At 42.2% G+C, this 12843-nt stretch overlaps 1 protein-coding gene across 1 annotated transcript in view; it reads left to right on the top strand.

The window, feature by feature from the left end:
• The first annotated feature begins 8498 nt into the window (after positions 1-8498).
• Positions 8499-12843, top strand: part of LOC119647703 (motile sperm domain-containing protein 2-like) — an 81130-nt gene continuing 76785 nt past the window's right edge. Inside the window, exon 1 of the mRNA XM_038048788.1 lies at positions 8499-9117. Coding sequence (XP_037904716.1) covers positions 9024-9117 — 94 coding nt within the window. The 5' untranslated portion in view covers positions 8499-9023. The remainder of the gene's footprint in view (positions 9118-12843) is intronic.

Here is a 12843-nt window from a genome sequence, read left to right as displayed (position 1 = left end):
CGCGAACGAGGGTAGATTTTTTATGTTGGATAATAACTGTAATAATATATTGTAAATATAACTAGAATTTTATTTGGTTTTTAGTATGAGGTCTGCAACTGATACACCTGGCTTTAATCATTGATTGCGATTATCCTTGTACTAAAAGCACTAGCATTTTGCAACAACTGCACTTTGCATGCGGTCGATCTGAAGTAAACATTTAAATCAAAATTATTCATTTATCATCGCCGAATATCGTGAAACTATTATATTTTGGTGTGCATAGCCATTGCACAGAGAATGCTGAATAGGTAATATTTCCACGCCACTGAAGTACTCAGCCGTGCAAATATGTGTGTAGCTTCTGATAGTGGCATGAAAACAATAATCCTCCAGAGGATCATCAGAGAAATTATTTGAAATTATTTGGTTACTTCAACGACTAAAGGCACAGATAATGGTATTTTCCAGGCATTCGCCAACTTGATTCTACGGCAATTCAGAAAAGAACTCAAATACAATCGCAACAATACATCTTTTGATCTAATACGAAAAAAAAAATGAAATGAAAAGATATCAATTCATAACAATTCAAGTATCTTAATATGAACATTCAGAAAAAAATATCAATTTTGATCAGATAATATCAGTGGGTCATATAGGTGGTCCGAAGAACTAGATAAGTTGACTTTCACTCATGATTGATTTATGGTTAGCCGCATTACATGGCACCTCTGCAAGTCGAATCCAATGAATCCACTAAATCTAATTATTGAGAACTTCAAGTTGTGGACTCTTCAATTCACCGCAGGAAGCCAAGAACATAAACAAACAAACTTAATCTAATTTGAGTGAAAGTTAATTTATTTATAGTTACTCCCAGTGATCATGAATATATCATTCGAGTCACGCGCATAAAGTGGTCAAGCTCAAAGATTTAAAGTAAAGGTTGATCATCATCTTTACCTATTCAGAAGTGTGTAAGGTGTGGTGGGACCTGAAAATGACCGAATTTGTATTATACATACTTGATTTATTATCTTTTTAAGGTTTAGTGTAAAACAAAGAAAGGAAAGTTTTAAAAGCTACCGCAGGCTCTTGCCACAAGGTTATGTGGGATTCTTATCCACTAAAACCACCTCCTCTTCCTTCCACCCTCCCCGCGGGACTCCTATTTGGTATTACGTCGCGGAGCTGGTTCAGAATTTATTCTGCGCTCATGTTAACATTCGTGTTTCTCTCGCGTTCATTCTTCCGGCTGACTTCGTCCTAACTAAGCTAAGTTCATATCCCCTTTGCTTTCATCATATGTTCCATTATATTTTCGGCTGTAAAGTGCTCCCCGGTTGTAGCTTTCAATTCAGCCCTTTGGGCTGCGAATGTCGGGCAATGGAAAAAAACGTGTTCTGCGTCCTCTGCTATATTTGGCACTTTGGGCAATATGGCGAATCATCACGCCCAAATCGATACAAATACGCTCGATAGTCTCCGTGTCTGCTCAAGAATTGAGTTAGGTCGAAACCTACTTCACCGTGGGATCGCTCGATCCATTTCCAGATATCCCATATGATTCTGCGAGTCCAGCCGCCTTTTTCTGACTCGTCCCACTTTTCTTGCCATTCCGCGACAGTTCCATTTCGTGCGAACTGTCGCCGACGGGCAGGAGATTCTCCGGTGAGATACGCTCGATGTTTTTCTTTCGCCAGAATATCAATCGGGACCATTCCTGCTATCACGCAAGCTGCTTCATTGGATATTGTTGTCCACAAGCGCCGCCTGTTCGGAGTGCACTTATGCGATACGCAGCTCCAATCTTTCTCTTGTTTGCTGTATTTTTCATTACATCTGCCCATACTGGGGCTGCATACAGTAGAACCCATCTCGGCCTTAGGCCACTTAAATTTGGTACCATTCTCGCAATCAGCGCTTTGATGCTATTATATATGCCTTGGTTACTGCACCCTCCACATACAATCTGAAGTTTAGCCTTTGATCAATCATTACGCCTAAGTATTTAAGCGCAGGCTTGGAATGAATTGTTTGTGTTCCAACTTTTATCTTCATGGAAGTGCTCTTTCTCCACTTGGTAATGAGTACTATTTCCGTCTTATCTTCTGCGAACTGTAGACCAGCATTCTCTAACCAGGATTTAATCTCATAGACTGCTTCATTTGCATAAAGCTCGACTTCTTCGATGAGGCGTGAAACAATCGTCAAACCAATATCGTCCGCGAAACCAATTGAAGCCACACCAATAGCAAGGTCTAACGTCAGTACTCCGTTATACATAATAATCCACAAGAGTGTCCCTAGGACGGACCTTTGTGGAGCTCCCAATGTCATTTGGTATAATTTCATTCCTTCATCTAATTCGCAGCACAGGACCCTATCGACTGGGAAGTCGACAATGATACGCACTAGGTACTTCGACACGCCTAAGTTGATTAGGGACTCAAGTATATTGCTCCATCTAGCGGAATTAAAGGCGTTCTTCACATCGAGTGTGATCAGTGCACAACATTTGTCCTCGCCAAGTGCGGCCTTAGCTGTGTTAGCCACCAGGACAACTGCATCCGTTGTAGACCTCCCCTTTCGAAAACCTAACTAATTCTCAGAGAGATCACCGACCTTTTCGGCAATTGGAAGTAGATTATTATTCCGTTAAGGAAAAGTCGCACCGCGTCCTTAACAGTAATATTTGGAAGGCATATGGGCCTGTAGGATGAAGCTTCACCCAAAGGTTTGTTTGGCTTGGGGCCTAACATTAATTTTTGCTTCTTCCATTGTGTATTAAATGCTCCTTCTTTAAGACATATGGTGAAGACCTCGGCAAACATATTTGGAGCTATTTTCACTAATGCCTTGAGGGCTTTATTGGGGATGCTATCCAAGCCAGGTGCTTTATTTCCAACTATTTTTTCCGCAGCTTGCAGGACTTCCTTTTCATTAACCATGGTAACTTCAAGGATGTCTAACACGACAGTGGGAAAGTTAATGGTACTCATATTCTGTGCAGAGTAGGGCAAGAAATTGGTGAGGTGCGTTTGCCTTTGACTTTAGATATTATTGTCTTATAGGCGCCATCCCAGGGGTCCGTGTCATCTTCTTTAGACAGTCGCTTAAAATGGACCACTGGAGATCTTCAGCTAAAACATCGCTAACAAATGTGACATCTATCACGGACCCCATTTCTCTCTTTCAAAAAGTGTTCACGCATCCAGTGTTAGCAACTACAAGAATCAGACGAGAAAGAGCTTCGAGCTTAGCAACCGAAATGATGAACATTCATAATACCAATTCCGTCTCTCCCTTATCGCAGGAGAGGGAGAGATCCATAAGCAGATAGCAACAGCGATGGGACCAATCAGAAAAGGGTCGTTGGACTTACAAGTTGATCCCTTCCATCTGGGAGTGGCTGGAGAGAAAGCATGAGGAGATCAATTATAATCTCACCAGTCTCTCACCGCTCATGGAGGATACCGTCAATACCTGTACAAGTTTAAATTGGACTCCTCACGTAATTTCCCTAACGGCGACAGGGTCCCAGAAGAGCCAGCGCACGTATTCTTCCAATGTCCTAGGTTCATGGAAGAAAGGAGGAATCTCAAGGAAACTCTAGGTGAAGTGTTATCATCGGAAAATTTTTTCCGGAGAATGGTAGCTTGCCAGGACGACTGGGATGCGATCAATTCCATGATCACAGTAATCCAGGATAAAACAGAAGAAGTGAAGAAAGCGCAGTTACGCACCCCGCGGGTAGACGGAAGGAGACCTAGCTAGAGTAAACTAACCCCACCCCGTGATGTGATACCTAAAGGTGATTCCATGGGGTAGGGGGAGAATCGGGGGTGGTTTTAGTGGGTAGAAATCCCACACTCTAGCGTGCCCATGTAAGAGCCTTTTGAAGATTTCCACTTCCTTAAAAAAAAAGATGGATAGACGGACAGACAGACATAAAACTGATTTTAATCAGGTTGTGATTTACACAAAATCTTAAAAATGCTAAAGAGTCGGCAAATAGAAGTACCTACAGGTACAAATTCTATTGTCATGAGTACTATCCAAGTTTGTCCACAGGGCGGGGTACTATCGCCGCTTATGCAAAATATGGTGAAGGATGAACTCCTGGACGTGCTAACAAATACTGGAATACAGTTTCAGGGTTACGGAGACGACATTGTTTTAATCTGTAAGGGCAAATATGAAGATACACTGTGATAGAATCCAAACTCGACTAAGCGTCACTAGTGCCAGGTGCAGGAAGTTGGGATTACGTATCAATCCAGCCAAAACCACCACAGTAGCATTCACTATGAAACGCAAGCTTGGTCACATGAGAGCCATAAGGTAACAGGGAATTATGCTAGACCAAAAATTACGGAAGCAGTCTTGTCTATAGTAGGCAAAAAATTAGGTTGGAGCTCGAAGATACTGCTGAGGATTTACACTGCAATAGTAAGGCCAATGATTACCCATGAGATGGTAATCTGGGCAAAAAAGACTGAACTCAGCACACAAACCAGGGAGTTACACAAACTTCAAAGACTGGCTTGCGTGCGTATCAGTGGGGTAATAAGGAGATCCTCCTGGGATTAAATCCCCTCCTTCTGCACATACAGATGCAAGCAAGGAGGGCAATATTAAGGATGGCCGGGAGTATCAGTGAGGCGAGGAGCTGCCTAAATCGAAGGAAGATTGAGATTCTTTCAAGGCGGCATCCCGAATTATTGATGCCAAGGGATAACATGACAACGAGGTTTCACTTCGATAAGAAGTTTGAAACAAGATGGAGTAACAAGCCAAACTGGAAGAGCATGGCTATGACATACGGTTTAAACCAGCAGCTGATAATTTGGTACAATGACAGATACCGCACAGCAGAGGGAACGGGTGCTGGTATCATTGGTCCAAGAAAATTGTACTTGGAGCCAATCGGTAAGCGCACTAGCACATTCCGAGCCGAAATATACGCAATGGACAAATGTGCCTCCTTTAATCTTTAAAGGAACTACAGGAGGCAAAACAATGCTATTCTCACCAAGCACCAAGCAGCGATCAAGGCACTTAGATCAACCTGGTGAACTCTAAACTGGTATTGGAATGCCTTGAGAGACTGAATATGCTCGCTTCATTCAACAAGGTCTGGATACTATGGGTTCCAGACCATATTGGCTTGGAAGGCAATGAGACAGCAGATGAACTAGCCAAGAAGAGAGCAGGGACGCCTTTACACTGGCCAGAACCCTTCTGTGGAATCGGAAACGGGTTCATGACTATAACATTAAACAAGTCGGAATACCGGAAGCTGGCGCTTCAGGTATAAAGGTTTTGTATTCATCTTATGTGAGAAACTTCAACGCACATTTTTCTATCCGTACATAGCTACAAATCCAACATATTTCTTCATATTTTTCCAAACTAGAAGACGTACGTACATATTACAGCCATAGATATTATGCTCATCCTAAACAAACAAACTGCCTAGTTCCGAATACTGTACATATATATGCACGTATATAAATTAATCGAACCCATATTACCGATTTACTTCGTGCACAAAAGCATTCATATGTACATATATAGTATGTATATTAAATACCGCTGGTTTAATGTACAAATATCTCTATCTGAATTATCATAGATACTACCCGTAAACTTTATTAGCACGCATATACTGTATACCTACATATACATTTCTCTGTTTGAAGTAATTGATATTCATATACAAGTGACTAAAAAACTAAAACAAAATAATTCTTCGCGACCCCATTCATAAGAACTCATTTTTTTGGTATTGATAAATTGATGATGGATGTGATGATGACGCCATACAGGTTGTAGAGTGCACGAAATTCACAAAAATGCAAAGTTTCACACCTTATAACTTTGGTAATAATAGTTTGATTTTCTTTAAACTTGACCAACTTGTGCATTGTGTTCTTCGTTACACCCATGCCAATTTTTATAATTCTGTAATGAATATAAGGGGGGTTGCCGGATAAATTTCTAAAATGTGTAAATATATTATTATTAACTTTATTTGTGCAGATATCGGAACCGGATGTATTATGAGGCCTAGATTTCATAGAGATGCATCACTGTGTTTTTTTTTTCAGATTTTTCGGTTGGATAGGTTCTGAGAACGAGACCTGTTACACTTTTTGGGGGTCATATTTTGAACCCCCACTTTCCTCTATTTCACCCAATATCAAATATGGAGCCAGTTTCAAAAAGTACTAATTGAGCCCTTTAATTTGATACCCCACATGTCCACATTTTATAAAAAAAAATTTTGCACCCTCCATTCACTTGTATGGGAAGCCCTCCTTAAACTTAACACAAAATGACTGCCACTTTCTGCATGTAAAGGGAACAACAGATCACACACTCTTACCAATTTTCGTAACAATCGGTCTAGCCGTTTGCGAATAATTCGGCTGTGACAGATAGACAGACAGACGGGTAGACAGACATCGACTCGATTCTACTAAGGTTTTGTTTCACACAAAACCTTAAAAATGAAGAGGAAAAGTTGAAGAAACTATACTGAGCGGGTCTACCAGAAATGGAGCAGTCCAGGGTGCTTTATTAGAGATACGAACCCAAGCTCACAAAGGATTGCTTAAACTTCACCAAAAAGAACCTCTGAAACATGGTGGAAATTCTCACTGGTCACTGGTGGCTAAACTATCACCTAGGAAAGCTACAGATATCTACAGGCACTGCCTGCAGGTTCTGTTCGGAGTCTGATGAAACCCTATACACGTTCTGGGACAGTGTCCGGCACTTGTGGAAAGTAGGTCGAGGCATCTGGGAGAACACTTAATATTATCAGATGCAAAGTTGAGAGATCTGGAAGTAGGGAATATACTAAAAATCCTAACGGTTATAGGCTTGTTTGAGATACTATGATTAATAGCTACACTATACCAGTAAAAGAGTCACAATAGTTTTTTAAGGACGCGGCGCGACTTCCCCTTAACAGAATAGTAAATAATCATTCATAGCACATGCATAAAAAATATAATCTAACTCCAGAATAAAATCAAGAATATTTACCTTTTTGCGGTTACTAATATCAAATATTCTAAAATACTTTTTTAAAAGGTATTGGGACAACTCTACTATTCCGCACATTTGCAAATCATATTAAGTTGCTTACCTCATATGTCCACGCATTCTAAGCTTATACGCGCCATGAAATTAATTTGCATGACGATATGGCTATTCACATGTGAACGAAATTTATAGATTCAAACTTGGTCATGTAAGAGTGGGCAAGCGACTTCAAGTAAAATTGCAAGTAAACGTACTCTCTTATAAATTCATTACAATAAATAAAAAATACGTAAAAGTATCTACTCTAGACTACATAAACTCTCAACTCCCCCCTCTGTAGAATAAAAGCTACATCCATACTATATGCTCCGCATAATCAAGCATGCACTCCCATAACTGCTCATATATGTATCAGTGACAGTACGCATAATTCTAGTAGATTTTGCGGTCAAAGTCAACGAGTAGAATTAGCTCAGCTGATGTAAAAGTAGCCTTTTCCGCTTTTAGATACATTGCATGAGTGCCGATGCCATGAAGTAAGAACTCTTCATGTGTTATAATAGTGAATGGCTCATAGTCTCTAGTGGCTACACTCCTCCGGATACTTGACTGGATATTCAATGCATCAAAGAGTGGAACAATTCCCCGCAGTATATCTGAGTATCTATGCTGATATGATATGATACGAGTAGTTACAGTAGCAGTCTAAATAGTAATCGTTAGATGTGCATATAGTGCCCGGCAGTGCACTACTAAGGGACTATCGCGAACTTGGAAAGTTTCTCTAAGGGGCTTTTAAACCTAAATTCATATATACTCGTACATGTAAATACAGTTAGCTTCCATGGAACTCTTTTCATCTCTGAAAGGAAATCTTTATGTTGCAACGCATTGTATCTAATGCATATCTCCGTTCCAGCTCGATTGAAGGACGATCGAATAATAGGAGTTTATCTGTGATCTCAATAGCGCCGGGAATGTCTTCATCGAAAAGATTCTGCATCACTGAACCATGTAGTTTGCATTCAATTGAGGGACAGGCTGGTGCCAACTTATACTCGAATAATATACGCTTTCAACCTTTGACACGAAAACCTTTTAATCGAGCAAATGCATGACAGTGAAAAACCGGGTCCCCTAGCGTTACACGTGAAGCACATGTCGTTTTGAATTAATTTGCACTTTAATTTGGAAATAATCGGAATTAAAGGTAAATACCAGTCTTCATAGTCGCCAGTCGAGCATTGTATTTACGAACATTCCAACCTACCAAAGGCCGCTTCCATCCATCTGACTCAACCTCGTTGACTAAACCCAAAACAATAGACCCAAAAATTAAGTAATAGATTTTTTCTGGCCCCACGACTAGCCCCCAAGAGACTCTGCGTCTCCACAATCTACATTCATTTTGCTCCCCAGTTGTCGCGCTTAGTATTTCTATTATATCTGCCTCGAGCTCCCAATGAAGTATTTTTCGCGGTTTTTAGTCCGTCAGTTGTTAGTATCGCGGAGCGGGCGTAGTATATTCTACGATCAGTCTCGATTTCATATGTGGAACTCTCATATGTGAATAGGTGATTCGTGCTCGTTCCGCGATTGTTTTTGTTGTTACTCCTCCACGGTGATATCAACGCGATCGTAAACTATGGTCATTGCGAGAATTTAATGCCTTTCGTCTAAACAATCTTTTCCTGCAGCAACCAATTTACGCACTCACGGTTTCTAGCATCACCATGCCGTATTTCGACTGTTCCGAGATAAAATCGAATCTGTAACGCAGCCTCCTAATAAAACGGCTAAAAAAAGCAAATCTGAATTGTAATCATGACCTCCTATCAAAGTTCGTCGGTGCCTTAGATAAAAGTCTATAAATAAGTGATTAGGGAAGGTGCTGATAAGAAAATATCAATTGGGAGGAAAGTTTTAAGTTGGAGTGACCGTAAATAGTTGATTCGGGAAAGTGTGTAATATCGTTTGCGAAAATGAGTGGTTCCTTGATTCCTACTGCGGAGCAGATAGAGACGCTCAGGGACCTGTTCTTTAAGAAGTTGGAGCGTGAGGGCACACCTTTTGAAGGTACGTGGGTGCGTCAAACGCATTAGAATAAGTGAAAGCGGTTTCGATCGTGCCAAGATCATTTTGTCGAAATGATTGAGGTGTTTATCAGGCGCAAATTAGGTAATGCGCTTGCGCTAGTATGTTTTAGAATAGCATGTGTATATACATTGTGGGCTAAAAATTGTTGCACAAGTTGAATTTTTTAAATTAGATATTCGAGATTCGTTTATGAAGCTGAACCTGGATTAACCAATTTTTCTATTTCGAAATTTATTTATACTTTCTACCCTTGTTTTTCAACCCATAATGTGGAGTTGTGCTGTACAACTCGGGCGTTGTCCCCTCAGCTGCAACAGAGATATTAGATAGACCTTTCATGCACTCAGTATAAATTAGTACCGCTGTGACAATTTCAGTCGGACTCTGACTGTGGTCTCCAAATCAATCCCTGTCCGAAGAGGACCGTGGTATTGGCCCCACATGATAGACATTTACGTTAAACCCCGGGACCTGCCAGTTCTTGCACCTGGAATGAGAGTATAGTAAAAATTATGCTAATTGTATTAACATTTTATTAAGTTTTATATTTATTCGTTAATTCTCTACTTTATGTTAATTTATTTACACACGCTTGTATGTGTGTTTGAGGTGGGGCCGAGGCAAAGCCTCTGAGCACTCAGACCTTAGTGGTCCATTGTACTCGAGTCCCTCGTCAAACGGAATATCCCGGATTCGTTTATGTATCGCAGGATTTCCGTTAATGGATTTCATGCTACCCGCTATAGTTGGCGCATATCAGCGCCAAAAATTCTGAACATATGCCCAGCTAGTGAATTATGGCCAGTCAGAATACTACAATACTTCTTCAAGTCTTCCTGGTTTTCGACAGGCTAAATATTGCAGTATGTCTGTTTGGTTCTGACAGAAAAAGTTTGGTGTATCTCATCATCATCATGAACGGCGCATCAACCGGTATCCGGTCTAGGCCTGCCTTAATAAGGAACTCCAGACATCCCGGTTTTGCGCCGAGGTCCATCAATTCGATATCCCTAAAAGCTGTCTGGCGTCCTGACCTACGCCATCGCTCCATCTTAGGCAGGGTCTGCCTCGTCTTCTTTTTCTACCATAGATATTGCCCTTATAGACTTTCCGGGCGGGATCATCCTCATCCATACGGATTAAGTGACCCGCCCACCGTAACCTATTGAGCCGGATTTTATCCACAACCGAACGGTCATGGTATCGTTCATAGATTTCGTCATTGTGTAGGCTACGGAATCGTCCATCCTCATGTAGGGGGCCAAAAATTCTTCGGAGGATTCTTCTCTCGAACGCGGCCAAGAGTTGGCAATTTTTCTTGCTAAGAACCCAAGTTTCCAAGGAATACATGAGGACTGGCAAGATCATAGTCTTGTACAGTAAGAGCTTTGACCCTATGGTGAGACGTTTCGAGCGGAACAGTCTTTGTAAGCTGAAAAAGGCTCTGTTGGCTGACAACAACCGTGCGCGGATTTCATCATCGTAGTTGTTATCGGTTGTGATTTTCGACCCTAGATAGGAGAAATTGTCAACGGTCTCAAAGTTGTATTCTCCTATCCTTATTCTTCTTCGTGTTTGTGTTTGACCAGTGCGGTTTGGTGTTGCTGGTTGATTCGTCTTCGGTGCTGACGTTGCCACCATATATTTTGTCTTGACTTCATTGATGTGCAGCCCAAGATCTCGCGCCGCCTGCTCGATCTGGATGAAGGCAGTTTGTACATCTCGGGTCGTTCTTCCCATGATGTCGATATCGTCAGCATAGGCCAGTAGTTGGGTGGACTTGAAGAGGATCGTACCTCTTGCATTTACCTCGGCATCACGGATCACTTTCTCGAGGGCCAGGTTAAAGAGGACGCATGATAGCGCATCCCCTTGTCGTAGACCGTTGTTGATGTCGAATGGTCTTGAGAGTGATCCTGCTGCTTTTATCTGGCCTCGCACATTGGTCAGGGTCAGCCTAGTCAGTCTTATTAATTTCGTCGGGATACCGAATTCTCCCATGGCCGTGTACAATTTTACCCTGGCTATGCTATCATAGGCGGCTTTAAAGTCGATGAACAGATGGTGCAACTGTTGTCCGTATTCCAACAGTTTTTCCATCGCTTGCCGCAGAGAGAAAATCTGATCTGTTGCTGATTTGCCTGGAGTGAAGCGTCTTTGGTATGGGCCAATGATGTTCTGGGCATATGGGGCTATCCGGCCTAGTAAGATAGTGGAGAATATCTTATAGATGGTACTCAGCAACGTGATACCTCTATAATTGCTGCACTGTGTGATATCTCCCTTTTTATGTATGAGACGTTGCCAATCGTCAGGCATTGATTCGCTGTCCCACACCTTGAGCACAAGTTGATGAACCACTTGGTGTAACTGGTCGCCTCCATATTTAACCAATTCGGCTGTAATTCCATCGGCTCCTGGCGACTTATGATTTTTTAGCCGATGAATTGCACGGACTGTTTCTCCTAAACTTGGTGGTGGCAGTATTTGTCCTTCGTCTTCAGTTGGCGGGACCTCCAACTCGCCGATGTTCTGGTTGTTCAGTAGCTCATCAAAGTACTCAACCCATCGCTCCAATATGCCCATTTTGTCAGAAATCAGATCTCCCTCTTTGTCTCGGCAGGATGAGCATCGAGGTGTATAAGGCTTCATTCTGCTGACTTGTTGGTAAAACTTCCGCGCCTGGTGCGGTTGCTCCATGTACTTTTCTAGTTCATAGACTTGTTGGTTCTCCCAGGCTTCCTTTTTCCGTCTGTGAAGTCGCTTCTCCACTCGTCGGAGTTCGTGATAAGTCTCTGCGCGTGCCCGCGTTCTTTGAGAATGCAACATTACTCGGTATGCGGCATTCTTCCGTTCCGTTGCTAGCTTACATTCATCGTCAAACCAGCCGTTGCGACTACTTTTGCGGCTGGGGCCAAGTATGTTTGTGGCCGTGTCCATGATAACGTTCTTCAGGTGATTGTGAAGATCATTTGTTGATGCTTCATCTCCAGGTCCTCTGTTGACTACGGTTATTGCGGTATCCATTTCCCTCTTATAGGTGTCGCGGAGGGTTGTGTTGTGGATGGCTTCAGTGTTAGCGTTCACCTGATTGTCAGAGGGGATTCTAGGTGGTATTGTTATTCGAGCTCGGAGCACCATGCCAACGAGATAGTGATCCGAGTCTATATTGGCCCCCCTATATGTTCTGACATTCATCAAGGCTGAGAGGTGGCGGCGTTCGATCAACACGTGGTCAATTTGGTTGAAAGTGGTCCCATCTGGAGAGGCCCACGTATGTTTGTGGAGCGCTTTCCACGCAAACCAGGTACTTCCAACAACCATTTCGTGTGACCCTGCTAATTGAATAGTCCGCAATCCGTTATCATTTGTTTTTTCGTGTAAGCTATGGGAGCCAACGTATCGCCTGAATACGGGCTCCTTCCCTACTTGGCTGTTAAAATCCCCCAGTATGATTTTGATATCATATCTGGGACAGGCTTCGAGGGTTCGTTCTACTGCCTCGTAGAAGGTATCCTTCTCCGACTCTGCAGTCTCCTCTGTAGGGGCGTGAACGTTTATGAGGCTTATATTTCTAGACTTGCCTCGCAAGCGCAGAGTGCATAGCCGTTCGCTTATGTTTTCAAAGCCGATAACAGCAGGTTTCATTTTTTGGCTGACTAAGAAACCTACTCCGAGCACATGGTTTACTGGATGACCGCTATA

The sequence above is a fragment of the Hermetia illucens genome, chromosome 2, assembly GCF_905115235.1.
Source record: "Hermetia illucens chromosome 2, iHerIll2.2.curated.20191125, whole genome shotgun sequence".
NCBI lineage: Eukaryota > Metazoa > Arthropoda > Insecta > Diptera > Stratiomyidae > Hermetia > Hermetia illucens.
This window is presented reverse-complemented; position numbering and strand designations above follow the sequence as displayed.